General features: G+C 54.2%; 1 protein-coding gene across 21 annotated transcripts in view; it reads right to left on the bottom strand.

Annotated features, from left to right (window-relative positions):
• The window catches only part of TACC2 (transforming acidic coiled-coil containing protein 2), a 212,722-nt gene that overhangs the window by 82,515 nt on the left and 104,132 nt on the right, over positions 1–26,075 (bottom strand). For 12 of the 21 annotated variants that reach the window (XM_043597739.1, XM_043597742.1, XM_043597746.1 and 9 more), the window contains one exon: positions 15,822–15,956. The exons of 4 other annotated variants lie outside the window; for them this stretch is intronic. In XM_043597739.1, coding sequence (XP_043453674.1) covers positions 15,822–15,956 — 135 coding nt within the window. Of the gene's footprint in view, positions 1–30; positions 2,449–15,821; positions 15,957–26,075 lie in introns of those variants that run through there. 5 more of the 21 variants (XM_043597754.1, XM_043597760.1, XM_043597749.1 and 2 more) reach the window with 1 other exon arrangement.

The raw sequence follows: 26,075 nt of genomic DNA, 5'->3' as shown, positions 1-26,075 counted from the left end.
GCCCTCCGGGCGGCCCCGCGGAGCACTTACATTGCCTCGGAAGCCTCCAGGTTCGGGTCGCTGGTTGGGACTGGCTGCAGGGACTGCGACCCTCCCATCCTCGCTGCGCCCTGGCGAGCAGACTAGCCGCGAGCGGGGCCAGCGTCCTGGCGCGATTCCTCCAGCCGGGAGCCGGGACGGACCGGCCGGCGGCCGGGGCTGCTGCACTGCAGATAGGAGCAGCTGCTGGCATCCGTGGCGGTGGCGGCGGCGGCGGCGGGGAGCTGCGGCTTAGGGCCGAAGCCGGAGCCCGGGGAGCGAGCGCCGCGGAAGTGTGCGCGCGAGTGTGTCCGGCGCGCGCCTAAGAGTGTGCGCGAGTGTGGCCGGCGCGCGCGGCTCGGCCCGGGGCGCGCGAGTGTGAGCGTGAGCGCCGGTGTGGTCCGAGTGGAGCTGCTCCTAAACCCCCCGGCAGCCCGGCTTCGGTGTGTGACACGGTGATGTCATCATCGCCGAGCGGCCCCGACGCCTGCATCTTCACAAAGCTCCGGCGCAGGCTCCGGAAACGGGGCCGGGGGAGGGAGCGCGAAGACCCTCCCTCTGCGTGCGCGCCGCCTCCCCCAGCCTCCCCTGCCTCGCCCCGACCGACCGCATTGTGTGGCTTTGAAATGCAAATACACTGCGGGCTGGGGAGCCCGCGGCCCCAAGGAGGGAGGGGCGTGGTGGTCTCCGCCGAGCTGACCGCAGGGAGAAGTAGGGGTATTCTCCACCGCCCCTCCCCCACCCCGCCCCCCGGCTGGCTCATCCCTCCAGAAGGAGGGGAATAGACTTTCCTCGCACCAGTGTGTGTGTGGAGGGAGAGAGGGCAGGTAAACAGGCTGCGGCGGGAAATGTGCAAGACGTGTGCGGTTTTCCAACTGTCCCCTTCTGCCTCCTTAAGGCCGGTGGCCAGACCCGGAGCCCGATGAGGCTTGTACCAGGGAGATCCCAGGGCCTGGCTCCCTGCTCACAGGCAACCCGGTCCCGCCTCCGATTCGCTCACACAATTGGTAGGGGGTGGGCAAGGTGGAGAGAAAGAAGCCCACCGCCTGCCACAAGGTCTGCAACCCCACCTTTGGCCACCAGGTGAGTTCTCCACGAGAAGCCCTGAGCAGGTGCTCCCCCTAACCAGAGGCCAGGCAAGCTGACAGGCCCGTGTCAAGCCCTGAAAGCCACAGGGTGACCAGGGAAAAGACAGCCTGCTGTGACCTACAACCAAAGGGCCCAACTCTGTGATTCCAAACACACCCCATCACCGCGGCCCCCGCCCTGGCTAGGGCAACAATGCCCAGCTTGCCAGGTCCCCCGCCTGGCTCCAGCTAGCTCAGAAAGGCTCAAGGCTTGGGCTCCGGGACCTTCTCACGAAAAGCTACTAGAGAAGGGTTCCATCTCTCACAGGTTCGAAAGTTTGGGGCACTCCTGGGAGCCTGACCATTTGCCCCGGCTCTACTTTCAATGCAACTGCACTGTGCGCTCCAAACACAGGCTGGCAACCGAATTAAAGCGAGCCCCTGATGATAAGCTGAAAACCCTTCTACACTTTCCCGGCATGTCTTCACCCCATGGCACAGTAAGCTTAAAATGCATCTAAACTGTGGCCAAAAGAAAAATAAAACGAACACAGAACTGCTCAAAGCATTTAGAAATTTCCTCCAATACCCTGAGTGTTTTCTGAAGCTGTGGCAAGGATGTTTGGCCAGGGACTTTTGAGGTTGCCGCTCATAACGTCAGGATAGTTCTAGACTTCGTGGCCGACTGGCTTTCTCCTGTGCCTGCTTAAGATTATTGTCAAACAAAACGCCAGAGAATCAAAACTGTTTCCCAGAACAACATGAAATTTGCAGGAAACCCGGAGGAGGTTTACTTTTGCGTTTCGATGAAGGCAGCTAATGTCAATCTCTCAGGCAGGGTAACTGTCTGGGTGGCCCGATGAGGCTTGCTCTGGAAAGCACGTCCTGGGCAGCCGTCACTCACTGTCGGCGCAGGGTGTCATCTAGGGGCAAAGATCCCGCAATTTGTTCGCCTCCGGTACCCTGAGGGTTTGTTTCCCGCCGGAAAGCAGATCTCTTGGGCCCCATGTACACTTGGGAGTCCAAGCAACCTTACTGCTTGGAGCTGAAAAATTTCATAAGCACTAACCTAGACAAGATTTTGAGGAAAGCGACCCCTTCCCTGGGCACCAAGGGTATGGGCTTTAGCCAAACTCAGCACTACAAAAATGAAGAACCAGGGGCGCCTGGGTGGCTCAGTCGGTTAAGCGGCTGACTTCGACTCAGGTCATGATCTCGCGGTCCGTGAGTTCGAGCCCTGCGTCGGGCTCTGTCCTGACAGCTCAGAACCTGGAGCCTGTTTCGGATTCTGTGTCTCCCTCTCTCTGACCCTCCCCCGTTCATGCTCTGTCTCTCTCTGTCCCAAAAATAAATAAGCGTTAAAAAAAAAAAATGAAGAACCACAGTCAGAACTCATCAGCTTTTTGGTTCATGACGCGAGAAAGCAGAGAACCATCCAAAGGTCCTCACCCTCAGCAGGTGAGGGCAAACAGGAGAGGCCTTTGAAATGAGACCAGAATTCAAAGCCTGGCATCTTCTTCATTTGCGGTATAGGCTGCAGCCAACCCCTTAACCATCCTGAGCCCTGCTTCCTCAGCTGGCAGAGGAGGGAAAGTGTGGACTTTGCAAGGTATTGGGAAATTAAAGAAAATTTTATGTATGTGTGCGTATATATATAGGGTCCCAGGACCAGGCCCCTGACTGGTGCCGGGCAGTGTTAACTTTCTTTCCTTCTTGATGAGAAGCATCTTCCCCTAAACTAGAGTGCCCTTAAGGAAATAAGGAGGCGATAAAATGAGATCCTCTTATGTGGAATCCCAACAACTCAAATGTCATGACACAGTGACACTTCACTTAGCAGGCTGCCACCGACTTAGTGATGCCAAAAACGCCACCAAGAACGCGGGGAAAAACAAATACGATGTGGGCACCGGTGAGGTGGATGCCACGGAAGTCCAAACGTCACGAGTCTTGTGTTGTGTGCTTACAGAAGAACTTCTGACATCTTCGTTTAGGGCCTCTTGATGCTCAGCTGGCACATGATTAAAACAAACTTGGTTACCTAGTAATTCAGCGGACAGAAAACGTCAAACTAAAAAAAGCAGGGGAGGGAGAGCGACTCCAGGGGACAAGGGCCACAAGGGCCTGCTGCTGTTCAGGCGCTCACGCTCCCCTCTCTACCTCTCTCTCTCTCTCCCCCTCTGATTTCGGTTCGGTCATGATCTCACGGTTTGTGAGTTTGAGCCCCACGTCAGGCTCCGTGCAGGCAATGCAGAACCTGCTTGGGATTCTCTCTCTCCCTCTCTCTCTGCCCCTCCTGCGCGCGCTCTCTCTCTCTCTCTCTCTCTCTCTCTCTCAAAAATAAATAAACTTAAAAGAAAAAAGCGAAAAGATAGACAAACCATTCAAGCCAGACCAAGGAAACTCAAAACAACAGCAGTCCAGAGCCATCATCCGACCCAGCGTCAATGCTCTGTAGACCCAGCCCCGGGTCATGGTTTATCACGAGAACTGCATATAACACAGACACCACCCCCTACACCCCACTCCTGCCTCACCCCCCTCCCTCCCTCACCCCGTCCCACCCCAAACCGTTCCGCAAAGGTTAAATCGTGGGTTCGCACAGCGAGAAAGCACAGATTCCATCTGAAATTACTAAAATGCCAGCGGTTAGCACTCCAAGCACTCACTCCCTCAGCTATCCACACCTGCAGTGAGCACCCACCCGGCCACGCTATTGTCTGCAGCTGAGCCTACAGACGCCATGCACGGTTCCCCTCTGCTTACTCCTGATCTTTCTTCTGGAGGTGCTGCCTTCCTTCCCATCTCTTCATTCCCAGCTGGTTCTCCAGACTTTTCCCTGCCCCAGGCACAGCGTGTCCCCTCTACAGCAAACCAGTGATCCCTGAAGCTTCTAGCAATGGCTGCAATGAAACCGTGAACTCAGCCCCTCTTGGGCCCTCTGGATCACCGCACACATATTCCGGGACCCTGCTGGCAAGCTAAGTCCCCTTCGACCGGCCCCACTGCCGACCCTCCTAGTCATGTCCCCAAGACACCCTCGAAACCTGGATAAATCGAGGGATGCACCCATGATTTCTAAAACAATTAGCAATTCAACACATATTAACACCCTTGCCATGTACCTGGCCTATAAACGTTGAGTAAGACAAGTCTGTCCTCAAGTTACTTACTGACCCATACCAGAAAGATCGGCCGACCTGCCAAATCTCTGTGCCTGAGAGATAAACTATGTGCTAGAGACTTTTAAATCCCACTGGGCCACAGTCAAGGTCGGGGAGCAAGTTGAAACACCTCTGGGACTGCAAGAGAAACAAACTTGGGCCGCTCTCCCTTCGCCTGCGGCCGTGGAGATGTCCCCAGTTGCCATAGCAGCCATGCTCTCCAAACAGGACCGATGGACCCCTGCACTGCTAATTAGCCCAAGCACACATGCTAAAGAAAAGTAGGTCAGATCACAGAAAATTCCATCTGGGGAACGCTAAGAATGTAAACACAGATGGAGAAGGCCCAGGTCCTGTTTCTTCAAGTCGCTGGCCTTCACCGCCATCCAGTACACCGTGGTGGGGGCTGCGGGCCGCTGCCCCAAACCGCGTGAACCTTCTCTTTAGGGAGCCGGCTCTGACTGTACTACCACCGCCTGCTTGCGTCTTGCTCCTCCGTCCGAGGCCCCCAAAGTCCAACCCACGTCACACCACTCTGTGCTCGCCGACGTCTCCCTAAGGTTCCAGTTGCTGGGAGCTGTTCCATTTCAGCCCTTGCGTGTGGCCCAAGTTCAGCGACCACACGCGAGCGTGAGCCCGAGACCAGCACATCCGGCCGGCAAACAGGACCAGGTGCGGGCACGAATGGCACCCTGCTGGCACATTCCCCACCAGCTCCGACAGATCCGGGATCCTCGTCCCCGGGCGTGGGAGACACAGCTTGGATGTCACACGACCTTGCTCCAAAAGCTGACCACTGCCTTCGGGAAGAAGTCCCAATTCCATATCCTGGCCTTGATCCTGTGACACGCTCCACCCTGTACTTGAGCAGGGCCAGGGTCCTCCCTGTGACCTCGCTGCCGAGCAGGCGACCTCCCCACCTTCCCCAGCTCTCTCAATGCCTCCCAGGTATCAAGCCGCAGCCCTGGGCCAGCTCCTGGAAGGGTCAGTCCCAGCCGGCCCTCAGACTTCTCTCGACCGCTGGCAGGTGGGAGCCTTGGTGCATCCTTGTCCCATCCCACTCTATCCGTGTATCTGCACCTGCACTCTGTTCTCCAGCCACACAGTGTGCCCTACGTACAGCCAGGGCTCCATAAACACATGCGGCGTGACACCTCAGAGGGCATGGGCAAAGGTCCTGGCAAACGTCTTCAATCGTTTGATGAATAGAGAAGGGGGAGAAGACTGATGGGTTCTATCAATCTTCCAGACTCCAACATTCAACCCCACATGCTCACCCTCGGGAGCCTGAGTGGTTTTCTTGGGCTAAAGCACAAGCTCAGGTAAAAATCCCATCCCTTCCAGAAAGTTCTCTCGCGTTCTTCTTGGAAAGGGCTGCTCTACTATATGTCTTCCTCACCATCTTCACCATATCCGCATGAGACCTTCCAGAGTTCCTTTCAAACAGAGAAGTTCCAAAGACTACTCTTCATGGGGAACATTCTTTCAATTCTGTCACGACAGAAAACGGAGGCTGTGGGTTTTACTGTTATGCCCAAAGAGGCAACCCAAAATGAGCTAGAAATCGGTCAAGAGAGAGGGGACTCGCTTTTGTTTCTAAATGAAGAATGCAGGTTGCAATTTTAATCTTTGATTCCTACAAGAAGGAAGGCAGGCTGATGGGGGAAACCTCAGGGGCTATGAAAAACTTAAGTTAGTGCCAAGAAGTCTCATCACATGAGAAAGGAATTAGTGGCAAACAATGCACATCCAAGACGACGAAATAAGAGCCAAAAACACCTTTCTTCCTTTACCAAATCCATTCAGCTCTTTTGAGATGGAAGTTGTAGGAGATGCTCCTGAGATAAACTTTCTGGAAAACATACCCTACGTAATTTAAAAACAATTAATTTTAAGTTTATTTATTTTGAAAGAGAGAGAGAACACAAGCAGGGGGGAACAGAGAGGGAGAGAGACAAGATCCTGAGCAGGCTCAGCACTGTTAGCACAGAGCCAGCAGGATGCAGAACTCAAACTCACAAACCGTGCGATCGTGACCTGAGTTGAAATCAAGAGTCAGATGCTTAACCGACCGAGCCACCCTGGTGCCCGCTCTACCTAATTTCAAAAAGGATTTAAGCTTCCAATTCAAGGGAGCAAAAAAGAGGGGCACCTGGGTGGCTCAGCTGGTTAAGCGTCCAACTCTTGGTTTCAGCTCAGGTCATGATCTCACAGTTCGTGGGTTTGAGCCCCACATAGTACTCCGTGCTGGCAGTGCAAGACCTGCTTGGGATTCTCTCTCCTTCTCTCTCTGCCCCTCCCCTGCTCCCCCCCACTCAAGAAAGAAAGAAAAGGAAAGGAGGGAGGAAGAAGAAACTCAGGTAGAAAAGGGGTAGAAAAGCCAGAGGGGGTAAGGTTATTCCTGAAGCCCTTGTTGGAATAAGTTGCAGTCTCCCAACAGCCAAAGCAAAAAGGGAAATGATCACGATCCGTTACATAATTCACAACACCCACTAAGTTCAAAAAAACAAAAGTCACTCCGCGGATGAGCAGGTGTTTCTATGACTGACACTCTCAACATATTCTTTCCTGTGGGTCCTCTGCCAAGAGCCCATGAATATGGTGGCCCACGCCTTCAACAACACCCCTCCAATTTCAAAGCCTGCTTCCACGAGCAAAGCAGCAGCTACTCGGCTTCCCCCCCGCCAGCAATCGGGAACATCAGAAAGCGAAGAGGTTCGCAGAGGATATGTTTCAAGTTGCCCCATCCCTCGGAGAGGGTCCCCACCATCCATGTTGTCACGGCAACACGGTTCTAGAAGAGGAAGCAAAGGTCAGCGTTACGAGGGTGTTCCGCCAACGAAACAATGCCTTGGAGCCTCAATCCCCCTCAAAGAGGGAAGGGAGCCTGTGTGGCTCGTCTCTCAGTGACTGTCGGTGCGAGCACGATGCCACCAAGCGCAGAGGAAGCCGTAAATGTAGCAAAACATGCAGGACACCGTGAAGTCACTGAGCCCGATTCCGCGGAAGTGCTCAAAAGCCACCCGAAGCCGTGACAAACGGCATTCTGTGAACGACTGAAGAAGAGACACTCAGGAAGGTGAAGAAGGCGGCTTCAGAGAGGCAATGTCAAGATCAAGGAGCTGAGAGGAGCCCTTCAGAAAACTGTTTAAGCCCCTGCGTATTTACAGAGAAGGGTCTCGGCTTCAGCAGCAAGAGTCAAATGTGAGGTGAGAACACAGCCCCGAAAACCTGTCAGAATAATAGGGGCAGAACTCTTTGTTCATTCTAAATATTAACATATGACTATCATGAAAGCCTACATCTTAAAAAAAAGGAAAGCCTACATCTTGTTAAATATAAAATAAGCCATTTTCGTAATTTTTCACGTGGTTTTTTTTTCAAGGTAAAGTCGCAATTAAGCCTTTTCCCCGCTATTCCCATACAACTTGGACTTAAGCGGATGCATTTTATGTGGCCTTTCTCAGGTAACAGTTGTCTTTAGATAATCCAGGTTGTTCCTATAACTGCCGGTATACGCTAGGTTTAAGATCACAGGCAAAAACAAACAGGGTGGCCCAAGGTGGCCATCGGGCCAAATAAAACTCTGACCTCCAAAGTTCAAGCCCGCCCTCAGACACCACGTCAAGTTTCGCTCAGACCCGGGAAGAGAGAAACGGTGGACTTGCCTGGGCCAGAGGTGACTGCCTCTGCTCCAGATCAAGAACATCACCAGTGTTACCCCTCCTTCTTCTCGGGGAAATCTTTCCAAGAACAGAAAATTCCATAAGCACTTTTCAGTGCCTGTTAAGAGAGAGTAAATACTGTACTTGGTTTGAATGTTGATGTGTTAATCCACTGAGTTCCTCTAGAGCTTAAGCTTAAGGTTTTAGAGGTTACTTGGTACCAGGGAAGAGAGGCCTTTGAAGAGAAACATTCAGTTGCAAGCAGAGCAGGGATCTCCCAGCTGCCCAAATCAGCAGCAGGCTGGTTTCTGAAGCCAGACTGGTGAGAGAGGTTGCGAACTTCAGGCCCCGCCACCTGCAGCAGGAGAGGGGTCCTGCCCGGGGCTCCGAAGAGGCCGGTCGGGGTGGAAACGCTCCCAAGATGAAAACACAAACGGGTGCAGCCAGAAGCTCCAAGTGCCTCGCTTCTTCTCTCACTGTGAGCAGAGAGTGGGTCCTCGTGGCTCCCCAGCAGCAGCTCCCCTCGCTAGGCAGGGCACAGGGCGGCTGGCCCGAGGGGGCACGACTCTCCGTGCCCGAGGAGCAGTGACACGGAGCCTGCCATGGGGCTGCCCTCATGGTGAGCGGTGCAGCCAAAGCCAGGCGCCGAGGACCAGAACTGCTGACTCAAGGCTCCGTGACAGAACAGAATCCAGAACGGCAGGGCCAGAAATAGCATCGTGAGCACCTACTGATGGCATAATTAGCATAGCGTCTGAGGCGTGTGCTGTGCGCTGTGTGTGTGTGTGAGTGTGCACAGACGTGTGTGTGTGTGTGTGCACGCGCGTGTGTGCGTTACCAAGCCCTAAAAATAATTCCCTCTTTTCATAACCTTCCCAGCGGGCCTGTCGGTGTAATTCCATCCACACCCTGTCTAGTCGTCGCTGGATGCAATTAGCCTGTAACTGTGTCTGAAGATAAGGGATTATTTTCCCGACATACTCAGATTTTCAGGAACTGATTTGTCCACATGAAGACAATCTTTCCCTGACAACAGACCGACCCAATTCCTGCCTCATCCGCTGACTTTAAGGAAGCACGTGTGAGAGGTACCACCGGGTTTCCTAGCCAGCTTTCAGAGGCCGGGTACATATTCAGTTTTGACGCAGAATACGCGCCCACTATATTTACATGGTTTTGCATCTCTTGAAGTTACTAATCCACAAAGAGATGAAGGGTTTCTCCTTCGCATGAGCATTTCCACGGTGCAGCGACTGCCCAGCCTGGGAACATGCCTCTGCTCTCCAACACAGCGTGGCTCCTTTGTTTCTGGGAGGTCAGCAGCTGACCAGAGGGGCCTGCTCTCACCCCTTCACCCCAGGGTAGCAACCCCACCCCCCACCCCCCAGCGTCCTTAGCATCCGGTTTCTCCTTAGGAAACAAGTTTGGGCAAGGTGGGCTCCTGGAGGGCTGAGGCCACAACTCCCATATGCCCCACGGAATGCCCAGTGCTTAGCCCATAGCTGGGCACATGGGAGGCTCTTGGCCACTATGCGGACACAGGGATGGGTGGATATCTGGGTGGACAGACCCGAAATCAGGGGCACAGAGAGAGACCAAAACTGAAATTCTCTCCAACTGAGGCCAGAGCTTACGGAGAATCACGGAAATGAGCCTAGGTCTTCCCACTGCTGTCACATGCAAAGCCCAGAGCCACACCCCTCAGCTTCCCGACCTCAGCTCCACCACCCCCCATCCCCCCCATCGACAAGTCTTGCTTTGCGCGTGTGTCATTTTGGTGGGGAAGGGAGGGTGGGGTGCCCAGGAATGAGGTTTGAATTAAACTCACTTCCTCACTCACCTAATTCAGAAAGATTAATGGATAATAGGGGAAATTTCTTATTTGCCTGAATCCTTAAACTGACTCAGAGAAGTTACTGAACCCCTCTGATCCTCAGTTTCCTCATTTGTGCAGTAAAAATCAACAGGACCTGCCCACCAACGGGGATATTGCAAGGTGTAAGTGAAATAACATACAAAATATTCTTAGTATAGCAATGCCAGGCATACAGCAAGCGCTCAATACACGCTGCGGCTGCTGCTGTGCTGTTTCACGGAACAGCAAGAAGTCATTCTGTCCCGGGGAGTACTCAGTGTCCCTGCCTCAACGACTCTCACAGCATCCAGGGATACCAAGCCCAGAGCTCCTCGTTCAGGAGGAGGAGTTAGAAGCTGGGCAGGCTCCCTGGAGGAGGAGTCTGCTGAGACACCTGACCCAAACGGTTCCCACCACAACTTTGCTCTCAGACCTTGTAATCTCAGGCAAGGTCCTGACCTCACTGGGCCTCAGTTTTCCCATCTTTAAAATGGGGACAATAAAAAGGGGGAGGGAGGGAAGCCCCCATCTTTCTAAACCTGAGAAAGGTCACAGGATCCTATGGTTTGCAAAGCCACCAGGCAAGGATGCTCAATGAGATGGATTTTTAAAGTCAGGAGAAGGGGCACTATTTCGGGGCACAAAGTGGGCAAGGCATCCCCAAAGAGCCGGCCGTCCTCTGCCTTGTAGCCAGGACATGAAAAGCTGGGACTGCATGCTGGGTGGAACTGCATGGGGAGTTACACCCCTGCCCTCCTGAGCTCCATGGAGAATTACACCCCTGCCCTCCTGAGCCCCATGGAGAATTACACCCCTGCCCTCCTGAGCCCCAGCCTTGGGCTGCACAGGGAGGAAATGCCGGTGCTAAGCCCAAGGTCCTGGGAGCCCCCGCCTGGAACCATAGCCCAGCCCAGGAATCGCTGTCCCTGCAGAGTCCCCTCAGAAGTATGGCCCATGTCTGCAGGGTCAATACTGTATCCCCAGCAACAGCTTGTGAGGCCTGCACAGAACAGAAGCTCAACAAACATGAGGGAGGGAGGGAGGAAAGAAAGAAGGAAGAAAGGGAGGGAAGGAGGGAGGGAAGGAGGGAGGGAAGGAGGGAGGGAAGGAGGAAGGAAGGACAAAAGGAAGGAAGGAAGGGGGGAATGAAAGCCGCAAAGACAGATTCAGAGCCTCTCAGGCCCCACAGCCACTGCCCTAGTTCAGTCCACCATCGCCTCCCACCTCGGCCACAGTACCAACCCCCACTGGCCCCGTGACCTCCAGCCTCTTCTCACCATCCAGGTTCCCCTTGGCCATCAGGGATTTTCCCCACCCCCAAACTCAGTCCTGACTCTCCCCTGCTTTAAAGGGGAAACAATCTGGGGCTCCTGGGTGGCTCAGTCGGTGGGTATCCAACTTCAGCTCAGGTCATGATCTCACGGTCCGTGGGTTCAGGCCCCATGTCAGGCTCTGGGCTGACAGCTCAGAGCCTGGAGCCCGCTTCGGAGTCTGTGTCTCTCTCTCTCTCTCTCTTTCTCACTGCCCCTCCCCCACTTGCACTCTGTCTCTCAAAAATTAATAAACGTTAAAAAATTAAAAAAAAATACCGGGGAAACAATCTTTCACACTGTGGGTCCCAGCAGACTCCTCAGTCTGGCTACAGGCTCACCCCCAAACCTGGCCACCGCCCGCCATGCCTGTGTCCCTTCCCGCTAACCTCACTACTCGGCCCACAACCACCTGTGTTGCCCCCTCCAGTCCATCCAGGCCTCTCCTGACCCGCTGCCTAAGTCTGCTGGGCATCACCACCTCCCCCCGAGGCTGCGGTACACAGAGCTCCCCCTCCCTGAAGTACCTTTTCCTTCTTCACCCTCAGCAAACACCTGGAAAACCCATGAAAACACGGCTCCTCCCCCTTGGAAGCTTCCCCGACTCCTCTAGGCAGAGGAGACTCTGTTCTGGCTCTTCTGTTCTCAGCCAGTTGGAGAGTTTACGTGCTGGATCACTGCTGTGTCGTCTCCTCTCCCCCAGCACTCCCAGCACTGATGGATGTCAGGGGAGAGCCCGCATTAATTAAATGCCTCCCATTTGTCAAGCCCTGAGCTACATTCTTCACATACCTCATTTTCTCCTCACAATTACCTCCAAGATGTGGGTACTACTAGCCTGGTTTTAAAGATGGGCAAACGACGGCTCAGAGAGGTCAAGAAACTTGTCGAAGGTCACGCAGCTCATTAACGGACCAGAGGCAAGTCTCTGCAGCTTTATGCTCCTCCCCCCGCACCACATCACACGCGGGATATGGCTCAGAATCAACCCAGGACGTGTATGCCGAGCGGGAGGATGGATGGACGGGCGGATGGATGGACATATGGCGAATAAATAAAGCGGAAGACCCCACTATATGATCCACTTAGACTGACAGCACTCATCACTTCCTGCAGCTGCTGTAGCAGGCCTGTGACTGCATCTCACGAGCTAAAGAATAAGAGAAGCTGACTAACTGACACTGGCAGGAGCCATGCTAGGCGGGGAAGGGCCCTGAGCCAGGCCTGTGCTGGTGAGAAGCCCTTCCTCCACCCCACCTCCCTGGGGCCCTGTCTTGGATTTCGGGTCTATTTCTCCACCTCCCCTCGGGCAGTCCATGACCGGCCTGCTGCTGGCAACCCCTCTCTTTCCACCTCCAGCTGGGGCTGGAGGCTCCAAGGCATACGCTTGGCTTGGAAGAAAAGCCAAACTCGAAAACTAGCACACGGCAGCCAACATAACATGGGACCAAGGGGGTTACCAGGAATGGAGGGGGAGCTCCCAGACCCCGCTGCCCTGAAACCCTCCACCTTCTGGGAGCTGTGCTGGGCACCCCCGGCCACGCCCTCACTGGCTCCTCACCGAACCCCACGTCAGGTCGGACTCCCTTCCAGGCTGCCCTAGGGGTCCCGGGACTCCAGTCCGGCTGGGGTCACAAAGCTGATGCTCTGCACTTCCTCCGGGGGCACTCCAGAGAAGCCCCGCCTGGCTGCCCACCCCTCCTTTCCAGAAGAGGGAGAAAGAACTATGGGGCTAGGGTCTCTGGCCCCACCCCTCCACACCTGCTCTGCCCAGACGGAGGCGGCCAACTTCTCCCTACTCCCCTGGGGAAGAAGCGGCCTCCCTCCACTGTGCTCCTCGGCCGAAGCCAGCAGGGTACAGCTTCCGGACAAGCCCGCCCAGCTGCCCCCACCCCGGTTCCCATTCCTGAGACGGGCCAGCGGCCCGAAGCCCCACTCGGATGGCCTGTGCTGGTCCCGCCAGGAGGGTGACGCTCTACAGCATACCCGTGCCCGGTCTGCCCTGGAAGAAGTGGGTCTTTCAGGCAGGAAAATGACTGTAATGACAGGTGGCATATGTAAATAAGGAACGAGCTGGGTCAGACCCGAGTCCGCTCGGGGAAGCTCCTGTTGCCAGAGAGCCTCAGCCTCAGCAACCCGACATCTTTAAAACACAGAGGATGGTCCCGACCCCACCTGCAGAATTAACCACTGAGCTGGGAGCTCGCACATGTGCTGGCTCTGAGGGCGAGGGCGTGGAACACTTTTGAAGGGGTTCACGTCTCTAACCTGGGGGAAGAGGGTACCACCCCGGGTGGGGTGAGGGAGACACGCAGTCCAGCTCCTGCCAGGAAAATCCCTCAAGTCCGGGAGAAGTGTGGAGAAATCTGGGGCTGCCCGATGCAGGCAGGGCCCGGGGGACATCTCACCAAGGCCACCTGCCTGTCCCCCCCTCCCCAATCCCAGGCTGCAGTTTGGGGTGGCATTTCTCAGGGGTGTTATGCCCTGGGCCTCCTGCATCAGCATGGGATCACTTCCTCCTTGCAGGAAGCTGCTTCTTAATCTCATTTCTTCCAGGTCTTTCCAGGCAGCCCTTGGCCAGGCTTCCAAGTTACCAGTCCTGCGGGACAGCTGTCCCAGGCAGGCCGACAGGCAGGTCAGTCAGTTCTGAACAGGGATGTTGTTTGCTCAGGTTCACCCCTCCTCCCCCACCGGCCCAGGTACCAACATACCAGGCTCTTTACCACAAGCCTCCAGAGGCTCCAAAAATCCGTGGTCAGCTGTAGCTGCCTTGGCATGAGTGAGGGCTTTGGACTTGTATTGCTAGAAATTCTTTATCATTGAGTCTCTGCCTGGCTGCAGCCTCTTAGAGCTCACCACTACAGGATGCTGTCTAGAATGCTCTTATGTATGGGTCAGGGGGTCTGCTGAGTGTGGAGGCTGCAGAGGGCAGGGCTGGAGGCGAAGGGAAGGCCAGAAGCCCAGCCACCGGTGGACAGGGTCCCTCCCAGGACAAGCCCTTTGCTTCAGGCAGGGTTGCACACGGAGCCCTCTCTCCTCCCCGTGGCCTCTCTCAAAGTCACATCTGTTCTCCCAAAGGCTTGTGCCCTAATGATTACCAACGGGGATGGGGGAAGGGAGGGGGTGTGAAAATTCCCAGAGAAAAGCCATTTGCGCTGGAAACGTGGGGTTGTGTCATCATTTCCACAGCAGCCATTAGAAGCAGGACGAGGCAGCAGGAAGCCGCCCAGCATGCTTGCAAGAACAGAACATCTGTCCGTTCGGTAATAAGATGTGCCCCGGGCCTTCTTTGTCAAGACACCAGGCCTCACTGCCCCGCCACTCCCCTCCAAGCCCAAAGAGGAAAAGACAAAACCACAGAGGTGGGGGGAGCGGGGAGAGACTGCACCACGCGTGTGCACGGCGAAAACACAAAGAAGGCGCGCCAGCTCCAGCAAGAGAAGCCTGGCTGCAAATGGGAACAGATGCACGATGTATCTCCAAACCATGAGACCAACGAGGACCTCAGGCTCTCCGGCCCAGGCTCGTAAACAACTTCCATTTCAGCAAAATGAAATTTTCATCTGGGCGTTTTTGAAACTTAAGTCGAGAACCTCCGGGACCCACACCAGAGGGGAAAAGACAAGTTTTATTTGGATCCCTGGATCTAGGCCACAGCCCCGTGGCTAAAAGCAGCCAGGGAGAGAGAGGACTTAGCAAAGTCTGCAGGTGCAGTGGAGGGTGTTTTTAACCGCAGCCACGCCTGGTCTCGTCTTGGCCCTGGGCAGGACACAGAGCCTCAGGACAGTCTTGGTCAGTGCAGAATCCAGTCCTGCCCTGCCAGGCAGCTAGAGAGAGAGCCTTTAAAAATGCAAATTTGGGGCGCCTGGGTGGTTCAGTCAGTTTGAGTGTCCGATTTCAGCTCAGATCATGATCTCACGGTCTGTGAGTTCGAGCCCCGCGTCAGGCTCTGTGCTGACAGCTCGGAGCCTGGAGCCTGCTTCCGATTCTGTGTCTCCCTCTCTCTCTGCCCCTCCCCTGCTCATGTTCTACCTCTCAAAAATAAGTAAACATTAAAAAAAATAAAAACAAAAATGCACATCTGATTGTATCTCTATCCTGCCTCAGGGCTGCTGGACCCCCTCAACATAAAGCCCTGGGAGCCAACGAATGGCCCAATGGCCAAAGCTAAGATACTTTGGGCCAAAAAAAAGAATAAAGTGTTATTTTATTATAACCCAAAGTATAAAATAGATAACCCCAAGTCCACATTGATAGAAATAAATGAGTCAATAAATCAGTAAATGGGAACTGAGGTCCCCCAAGGAAGAGGGATTCTGCCAGCAGATGGCCTTTAGACTTGAGCTACAGCTTTGGCTCTTCCCTGGCTCTCCAGCCTGCTGCCCCTACCACCCCCCGCCCCCTGAAGATTTTAGACTTGCCAGTTCCCCAGATTCACATGAGCCAAGTCCTTAACATACGTTTCTCTGTCTGTATGTATATATATCTCCTATTGGATCTGTTTCTCTGGAGACCCCTGATAATACGCTCACTCACGAAGGACATCCCCATGGTGACACAGACACCTGCCTGCAGGGGTAAACTCCACATCGGCTACAGCCCAAATTCATGGCATCACAGATCCAGATTGTCAACATCTTGCTGGTGCCATCCCCGATGGCAGCTGAGTCCAAGGCCTAGGGGGAAGAGACCACCAGGCCCCTCTGCTCCAGCAACCGTGGAGGGAAAGTTTAGTACAGTACCTGCTTAAGTCCTTGGCCAGACCCTGGCAGGAGAGAGCGGAAGCTTCTACTCCATCACCAGCTGGGGCAGAAGGCAAAGACACATGTTCTGAGGCTCGGGGAGTGAGATCCGCACAGGCAGCAGCTGGGGAGGTGCTGGGGACACAAAGGGAGAATTATTCCCAGTGGAACTTGGCTCATTAATGGCACATTCATCAGGCCCCCTCACCCCACCCAATTCACCCCACACATGTGGGATGGGCTGTTTAAAGACCCAGCACAAGGCTTCCCTCAATCCCGGGCCCGGTTCCCCGGGGCCTTTGCTTAGACACAGTGGTGGCACCCTCCGGTGCCACAGCCCCCTGGTCAGGCGTGGATGCCTCGTGTGTGAGGTTTCAGCAGAACCTGGTGTTTCCTTGATGGAGGCAGTGCGGGTGCTCAGGACACTCTGTGAGTTGTCTTGTGTGATTTTTCTTCTGGGGAGGGGACTTTTGTATGATCATTTCGAATCATTTTTCATAGGCAGTGAATTCCGTGAATCGAGGACTACGATACAGCTTTGCAAACGCCCTGGGATACACCCCCTAAAATCCGAGGCTGATAAAAGTCAAGGCCAAAAGGCTGACAGGTAACCAAGGAACCTGCACCAGGGACCTGTAGGGACCCTTTGAGAGGTGGGGGGGGGCGGGGGGGGCGGGTGCTCAGAGATCTGTAACAGAGCGGCATCCCACATTCAGTGGGTGAGCGCCCTCTGCTGGACATCCAGGGAAATACCCGGAGTGCAGAGAGGGCCCCTGGGTACCCACCTGCAAACACACCCTCAAGCAAAGAGCTCAAAACAGGTTTGACGTTCAACTCTGGCAAAAAGCAAGGCTCGCGGTGCCGTCCACAGACTAAAGCTTGGGAACAGTTTTCGGGGGGGGGGGGGTCGGCCCTCCCAGCCTCCCTCCAGCCGTCCACTCTGCTGCCCACAGGGAAGCTGGCAGGGCCGAAGGCGGCCCAGTTACAATTATGTGAGTCAGCACCAAGGGCCTGACACCAGGCCTGAGGTTGGAGCCAGGGTCTGAGGTTTCGGAGCCTCTGGTAGAGGGCTCATTTCTTCCCTCTGGGTGGGAACCCCTGCAGGAAGCCCCCCGGATGGCAGAAATACAGGACCCCTGGGTCTCAGTGTCAAGAATGTTCTGCTAATTTCCATCCACCTCCACCAGCTCCACCTACGTGGTTGGCCTCCTGGTGCGGAGCACAGCTGCCAGGGGCGCCCTCACACCCCGCGCACTCTTGCTCCAATTCCCCGTCGCTGCTTAGCAGGTACTACGGGGTCCGCCTCGGCCTCAACCCCCGGTTCCACCGCCCTGGCCCTCACGTGCTCTGCTCCCACCAGGCCGGCCTCCCTCAGCGCCTACAACACGCGCCGCCTGGGCTGCTCCTGGACTCGCAGCCCTTCCCCAAGCCAGCAATCCCTCAGCCTCCGCGCCCCGGCCTGGGCATTACTAATCGACAGCCGCAAAAACAGCAGAAGCTCAACCCCACTGGGAGCTTGGTCTGGTGTGCCTGGTCCCGTGCGCCCTGTCCCTGGTACCTTACGGTAGGCGGCCGGTCCAGCATGTCCGGCGCCGGGTACCTGGTCCTGTGCCAAACACTTTACACATAGGACCTCGAATAACCCTCACAACAACCCTTTGAGGCAAATGTCACCACCCCCCACTCTGCAAAGAAGGAAGGAAACTGAGGCGCAGAGAGTTGAGGTCGCTCAGTCTAAGTCATATAGTCGCAACATGTAGCCAGGCCGCCCGCAGTGAGCACTGGATTAACAGGCAGAGGGACAGGGAGAGATGGAGTGTCCCAACTGGGCACGACCAGGCCGGGTGTCAGGAACAGAGGCAGAGCGGGAGCCCAGGATGCCTTCTTCCCCCGTGTAATGAGGAGAAAAACAGAGACCAGAGCGTAACGACCATGGGTAAGCCTGGAGCAAGGCCAGTGCACAAGTGGACAGAAATTTACTAGTCCCCGATTTCGGTTCCTACGGGAGTGACGGTGCTCCCTCCTCGGCAAGCCCCGTAAAGATCTGGTTTGATTTAATGTGAGCTGGAGGAAGGCGATACAGACCGTGGTTCTGCTGTTTCCAGAAAACTCTGGGCAGGGGAAGGGCAGGGGAAGGTTTCCGTCTTTGAAAACGCTGGCGGAGAGAGTGGGAGACGCGGCCTGGGATCTGTGGCCCCAGAGCAAAGCCAAATCCATGGGCGAAGAGCACTGACAGTCACACTCCGCTGAGGAGCGTGCCCACAGGTGACAGGTACTTCCCTGCCCTGGGAACACTGGGGGTCCCCTCGGATCTAGCCTGGAGGCCATGGAGCCTGCGCCCTTCACCCTCCCTCCTGCTGGCCCACCACCAGGGCCACACCCTTCCCGCACCAGGCTCTCTGAGCCAAAGGTACCAGACAAATGAATCAACTGCTCTGTTAAGAACAGAGCCCCCCCTCCCTCCCCGCCTCCAGCTGGCTGCTGGCCCATTGCCAGGGGTCGGGGGGTCAGGCCCCAACAGGGAAGCGCTCAGTGACTCAGACCAGCGCCAGAAGCTGGGATTGTCCTCATCTCTCCATCACCCCTTCCTGCTGAGTCACCTCCTTCTCCTTCCGGAACCTCTCTGTCCCAGCCACCTCTGCTGGTGACGACGGCTACGACCTCTCCGAGCAGGGCTCCTGCACGTCCCGCTCTGCCTGCCTCCTCTGTCCCCTCACACCTACCCCCACGGTCACCAGGATAACCCAGCTCGAGTTCTGATAAGGTCCTTCCTTGCCCTACCTGAAAGCCTCCCCAACTTTCTGCAGCCTTAGGAACCCAGGTGAAAAAAACTCCCTGGCCTGCCACACCCCATCTCTGTCCCTGTCCCCGCCCAGGTTTGTCCTCTCCCTCTCTCTGCTCCAACCCCACCAAGCTGGCCCCCTGACGCTCCAGGCTGCTTCTGTGCCTTGGCTCAAGCAGACCGTGCCCCTGAATGCCTATGTCTCTCGCCCCCGCCCACCCACCCCATAATCATCCTGAGGGGCCACCAAACTACCCCCTCCCCAGGTGGGGGTAATGTGCCCATCCTGCATGGCCAGGCTGGGCCCGGCCCCACCTCTGAGCACCTCGTTTTCAGCTAAGGTGTCCTGCTCCCCTACTAAAGTCTCAGCCACTGTGGCCTCTCCAGCCCCCAGCACAGAGCCTGGCACGTGAACAGTGCTCAACACAGGACAGCTCCTTCCCTGCGTCCCCAACACATAGGCCACCGACAGCAGGACACCTGTGCAATCTTCTTGGAATCCCAATCTGAGGCAGGACCAGTAACCTGACTCGAGGGCAAAATGGAATGCAAAGTGAAAATGCAGAGCGCCGCATTCCAGAAGGATCAAGAATCTCAGGATGGTGACAGCACACCATTGAAATAAGCACAGGGCCCTGGGCGACTGTCTGGGTGGCCTGCCCACAGGGCCAGCCCTGGTTCTAGACGCCAAGCAGGAACTTACACAGGGTCCCTGTACCGCCTCCCACCCCACCCCGAGCCTGAGCTGCCCCGGGGGACAGCGTTGCTAGACAAGGTGGGGACAGTTCAGCCCCTCTGTGCCAGCTTCTGTCTGTACCCAAGCCTCCCTGACCAGCAGGGGCTCGTCCTCAGACATCGCGGTCAGGGAGCCGGGCCCTTGGCAATGGCCAGCACCCCTGCCAGCCCTCAGCGGGAACTCCCGGACGGCCACCGAGCCGGCACAGAGGAGGCCAGGGCACCCCGATGCAGGCCTCACACGTGAATTCTCATTTCATTTCTGCGCGGTACTAACTTTCTCTTGCCTCGAGTCCTTCTATAAAATGGGCCGGGGGTAGGGTGTCTGAAGGCCTTTTTAATAAAACTCTGAGCTCCCTTTTCTCATTTAAGGAATTAATGTTTTCCAAGCCTTAGTGGAATAACAAAGAAGCTGAATTCACATTCACAGCATGTTTATCTTTTCGGAAGATGAAGGAAATGTTGATTTAATTTAAGCCTTTTTTGTTCAAGAGAAGAGTTAACAAGAAGAGGCCACATGAGCCACCACACCTCCTTCCAGCAGACAGACATGACTTACTGATCATGGCACTCTTTCCTGCTAGGCTCGGGTGGACAAGACCTTAGAATCCTTCCTAACGCAGACGGCGAGCCATGGCTAATGGCCAGACTTCGCCATCTCCGATTCAGTGTCTCACCCAGGTCCCCACAAACAACAACTGGTCTCCTAACCATTTGGATGCAGTTTCCGCCCCACACAGGAACCAGAGAAACACGGACGATGTCCATTCAGGGCTTGCATTCAGCCTGACAGGCCTGTGAGTTGAGCCATGGCGAGATGCTGCCAGGTAACTGTTACCTTTTGATTGCCTGTTCTGGGCTTTTGAGTCCTTCCCGGAAGATCCCCCACTGACCTGATAGCGAACTGCATTTCGGAGATCGGCCGGAGGTGCCAAGCTAAGCCCCTGTCCAAAGACAGACACCAGAGTGACCTGGCTGTCACGGAGGGCGATAATATCCCCCAAACCCCGGGCAGAACACAGCACGTCCTGTCGGGCCAGATGGGCGACACCACCTTATCTCCCATTTCATATCGCCATCTGGAAGGTATTAGCACAACAGGCTTTCCTCACAGGCTCTTGATTTTTTTCCTTCTTGAATTCCCAAGTGCACACAATCACGTAATAGGGCAAAGGCTACGGCCAAAGACTCGATTCAGATGGAAAGCCAGATACAAGCTAGAGGGAAGAAAGCACTTTGACACTGTTGCTCTGGAGAGCTAAGCTCGGCCAGTCGGGGCCCCGGACAGCAGGCCAGCAGAGGCCTGTGCTTCCCTCCATAAGACAGTCTCAGCAATGGGAGATACACTCCTCGGAGATGCAGCTGCTGCAAAGCCTGAGTCCCAAGGTGCCCAGACAGGCTTGCAAACTGGCTGGAAGCTCCAAGGCAGGCCCCTCGAGCTATTTCTAGTCTCTCTCTCGAGATAAACCAGCATGTGAAACTCAGCCCATGCGAGAGTGTGAACAGGCCCTAAACATCCTGACCTTCACACGTTCAACAAGGGGGGCTGGCTCCACACAGTTAACCCTGAACTGGCTTATCAGTTCCTTCCCAGAACATTCTTACCCTGTGTCCCTCCACAAAGCAAACAACCTATGTTCAGAGAAGGGAAACTGCTTTTGAGCTTGACCCAAGCAGAACTCAGGCTAGTTAATAAACTAGAGGAAAGGCCGTAAACACCACCCCAACGCCATCTGAGGGCCTTTGATCTGGGTCATGAATCCCCCCCCCCCCAGTGGCCAATGGCTCCGGAGTTACAGAGACTGCAGAGAGGGGCATGAAGAGGACAGAGGAAACTGATCTCAGGTGGCCAAGATGTAGCGATTTATCCAGAAGGGAAAAATCTACCTACACAGATAAATTTGCTCAAGATGCACGGAAAACCAAAACAAGGCCACGTGTTCGTCTGAGATATGAAATTGGCAATATTTGAACCCTGCCAACATGGCAAGTTATAAGCTTCCATGTAATAGTAGCCAGCTACTTGGAAACTCAAAGGCCCCGTCCGAGCATTCAGATGCACCCCAATTTACTCAGCCAACTGGGTACTGGCTACATCAACTGGATTCGTAAACATGGACCTTTAACATACCATTTATCTATTTATTTAAGAGAGAGACAGAGAGAGAGGGAGAATGTGAGTGCGCGAGCAGGGGAGGGGGCAGAAGGAGAGAGAGAGAATCTTAAGCAGGCTTCACGTTCAGCATGGAGCCCAACACGGGGTCTGATCCCACAACCCTGGGATCACGACCTGAGCCAAGATCAAGAACTGGGATGCTTAACTGACTAAGCCACCAGGCACCCCAACACATACCTTTTAAATGGCATAAAGGAATTCTGTCACTTATTTATTTTATATCAATTGTTTTTGGAATTGAGAGATTTTTGCGTGATCCCTATTCTAAATTAAAAACAACAACAGAAACAATAATACGTTCACTTTGCCATGCAGTTTTTACGATACGGTGCTTACTTAAATAAAAGTCCGGTTAAACTTGGTGAGGCAGTTGAACCCGCTCATGCATACCCACAGCTGAAAATCTTTTGGTGCAAACGGCTGCCCCCAAAATAAACGCATGGCTCGGGAGCAAGAGGACAAACAGAAGCTGTAAATCAGCATGAATTCCTTGTCTTTCAACTTCAGAAAATTCTGAAGTTTCCGACTGTGGTAACTCCATAGCGAGGCTATGACGCTGGCTGGAGCTATGCCCACTCCTGGCTCTCTCGTCTGACAGTGGGAATCAGAAACTCGAGCCACCAGCTGCTAGGGGCAGATGTCTCCAATCCTGAAGAGCTGCAGATAGCCAGACAGGTTGAGAACGGCACTGCCTTACCTCGTGGGTCTCCAGCTGTGGACCCCAGACCAGCAGCACCGTCACCTGGGATCTTTTAGGAATGCAGAGTCCTGGGCTGCTCCCCAGGCCTCCTGAGTCAGAAATTCCAGGGGCGGGGCAGCAATGTGTGCTCTAACTGGGTTATCTGGATGCACACTAGAGTCTGGCCTCCCTGGACAGGAGTCAGGTGAGTGGCTTTCCAGCTGTGTCCAAGGGAGAGCCCTCAAGGTCTAAAGAGACCCCTCTATTTGGATTCCTGGCTAAAGGAACTTCCAGGATGTAACCAGAGTGCCCCGTTTTACTCTGTTTAATAAGTGTGGTTTTATTTAAAAAACAAGTTCTGCTGCTTTAAAAACGGTCTTGAAAATACTAAACAGATGGGCCACGGACAGTGTAGTCATTTGCAGAATGTTCTCGAAGGTCTGGGCCCAGGGATCCCAACGGCAAAAAGGGAAGCTCGACCGGTTTAGAGCAGGTTCGGAGGCTCTTCCCTGGGGAAGAAGCAAGGTTTGATGTCCTCCGACGGCTTTGACAGAGAAGAAGGGGGGCGTGCGAATGCCTTTCATTGTATTTGAGAACTGCCTCAGAGATGGGGGTGCCTTTTTTCCCAATTCAGAAAGAAGACGTCTTGTAAGGGAAAGATGTGGCACCAAAGAACCAATAGGTAATCGAGAGAGAGGCAGAAAGGTGGCTTAAAGCAAACCCTCCAGTTCCATGCCAAAAAAAAAATATTTTTTTAAATTTAAATTTAAATTTAATTTTGAAACTTAAAGTACCAACCTACTCCTAGGGGGAGCAAACCTCTAGAGTGCACCGTCTCAGCCTTCTCTGCCCTGTTTTCTTCCCCTCTGCCTCCCCTGTCCCTACCCTGCGCGGGACACGACCCGCGAGGGGTTCCGAGGGTGGTGCTGTGGTTTGAATATGTGTGTCCTCCCTCAGTTCACATGTTGGAATCCTAACCCCCAATGTGCTGGAAATAGGAGATGGCGCCTTGGGGATATGAGTATGTCCTGAGAGCCCCCACAAACGGGATTAGTGCCCTTATAAGAGACCCCACAGGGGGTGCCTGAGTGGCTCAGTTGGTGGAGCATGCAGCTCTTGATTTCAGCTCAAGCCATAATCTCCCAGGTCCTAAGCTCAGGCCCCAAGACTGGCTCCTCACTGGCGGTGCGGAGCCTGCTTGAGATTCTCCCTCTCTCTCTCTGTCTCCCCACCCCCACCCCCCACTCTGCTCCTATTGTGCTCTCTCTCTCTCTCTCTCAAATTAATTAATTAATTTGAAGCCTGCAGCAAGAAGTCTGCAGCAGGGAAGGGGATCCTCACCTGACCACCCTGACAGACGTCCAGATTCCAGAACTATGAACAATACATTTCTGCTGTTTATAAGGCCCTCGGTCTGTGGTCCTTTGTCACAGCAGCCCCAGCAGGTAAGACAGGTGGGGTGGGGCGGCAGGGCCATTTCTGAGGTTAAAAAGCAACCAGTGCCCACCTAGATTGCCCTTCGTGGTTATTCTCTGGGATCGGCAAGGTCAGGTACAGCTGATTCCTGTTACTCAGAGTAGTTACATTCTATCAAGTTGTTCTGGGAGCTGAACTGTGAACCACCGTTCCCAGCAGGTAAGCTGGGTTAGGTTCCTCTAAGCCCCTGGTCACAACATTTTTGTCAACCCATCACTACGTAACCTTGTTTTCTGTGCATTTCTGTGTGAAAACATCTTATTTAATAGATATCATGGATTCATTAACATTGAATTTATAGCCAACAGCATTATAACTCACACCTGAAGGAAGCTCATCTAACATGAATGAAGCTTATCTAACATGAATATTTTCTACGGAAGGCATACCACAGCCTTCTTGGGCTTAAATATGCTTCACAGCACTTCAGCACTACCTTGGGGGCCATTAAAAAGTTTTTTTTTAATCTTTTGTATTTTTGAGAGAGAGACAGACATAGCGTGAGCAGGAGAGGGGCAGAGAGAGAGGGAGACAGGGAATCTGAAGCAGGCTCCAGGCTCTGAGCCATCAGCACACAGCCCGATGTGGGGCTCAAACTCATAGACCGTGAGATCATGACCTGAGCCGAAGTCAGACGCTTAACCGACAGAGCCACCCAGGCGCCCCCCTTGGGGGCCATTTTAAGCAGCAAGATCATGAATGAAAAAGCACAAAATTACAAAAGCCATGGCCCTAAATATACCGTGCAGAAACCTGTTTCCAGGAGGAGAGCTACAATAAGAAGACAGGGCGTCTTCCTCCACCCCCGCTGGGAACAAGGGCCCCAGGCAGCTCAGATTTTTGCTGCTCTGCACATGTTCACAAATGACCGCAAGCCATGAGCGTTGATCTCGGGGTTACAAATAAATCTTAGGAAGGGGCAAATTCACAAATATGGAATCAGTGGATAATGAGTATTCTGTGGAAGCAGCTGGTGACCAAAGCCAGACCAACCCTTGCTCCTATCAGCACTGCCTCTTTTCTACTGATTTCCAGTAAAACCAAGAAAATGAGACCCCAGACAAATGTTCAATAACGCTGGCCAGGCACCAAAGTTGCTCATTGGACTCTACCTGCACCGTTCTACTGGGAAATAAAGCCAGAAAGCTGGCCAAGTTCTCAGCACAGATAAAATCTGTACTTGACCACTGGTTCCTTCCTGCATCCTGTGATCACTCTTGGTCACGGTCAGAGGTGACACAGCCCTACAGTGCGTCATCTTCCTTGGACTTGAAAGGGGCCAGTGATGTAGGCGGAACCCCGTGCACTGTGGGAGGCGGAAACTGGCTCTCCCCGCAGCCGAACACAGGCTGGCAGGCCGGCAGGACCTGCTTGGAATCCCAGTTCCACCACTCCCCAGCTACGTGTCCTTGAACACGTTAACGGAACCGAGCCTCAGTCTGCTCATACGTAAAATGGCTAAGGGGTTCCTAAGAGAACCCCTCACCTCCTAGGGCTATTCGGAGGATTTACAGAGACACTCAATGTGACATACTCAAGTGCGGTGCCTGGGGCACAGCAGGGGCCTTCAGAGCAAGCTTTAAGAGCAGTTATCACTGCCTACTGTGCGGTCTGGGACAAATCATTTAAAATACAGTCTCGGGGGGGCGTCTGGGTGGCTCCGTCGGTTAAGCGTCTGACTTCGGCTCAGGTCATGATCTCGCGGTCTGTGAGGTCGAGCCCCACACTGGGCTCTGTGCTGACAGCTCAGAGCCTGGGGCCTGCTTCCGATTCTGTCTCTGTCTCTCTCTGCCCCTCCTCTGCTTGCACTCTGCCTCTCTCCTCTGTCTAAATAAACATTAAAAAATATTAAAAAACAAATAAAAATGAAAAAAAAATAAAATACAGTCTCAGGGCTGGGAGGGAACTTCAGAAACACGGACAAGACCCAAAGACACGTGAGCTCTTCTGGGAGCCACAGAACCACACAGCTAAGTCGTCCTGCATCCAGCGCTCAGAGAGCTTCCGCTTGCCCCTCTGGGTCCCTCCCGTAAAATGGCCGGGGGGTGGGGGAGGGTTGGATGGATGGGTGTGCCCCACCAGCTTCCCAGCTCGGGGTCCATGGGAGCGCCTGTTCAGCACGCTCTCCCTGCTGCCATGCGGGGTCACTCACTGGGGCTGCTTTACTGATATAAACATAAATTAAAATATCTGTGTATAACACCTTAAACTTATGCAACGTCATATGTGACTTAAATCTCAAAAATGGAAGCGTGTGTGTGTGTGTGTGTGTGTGTGTGTGTGTGTGTATTAAATAAACCTATATGTATATATACGGGGGGGGGGTGGGGAGGAGCATGTGTATAGAGAGAGATAGGTGTGTGTGTGTGTGTGTGTGTGTGTGTGTGTACTGGCATCCGAGCCAAG

This window comes from Prionailurus bengalensis, chromosome D2 (assembly GCF_016509475.1).
Source record: "Prionailurus bengalensis isolate Pbe53 chromosome D2, Fcat_Pben_1.1_paternal_pri, whole genome shotgun sequence".
Lineage (NCBI taxonomy): Eukaryota > Metazoa > Chordata > Mammalia > Carnivora > Felidae > Prionailurus > Prionailurus bengalensis.
This window is presented reverse-complemented; position numbering and strand designations above follow the sequence as displayed.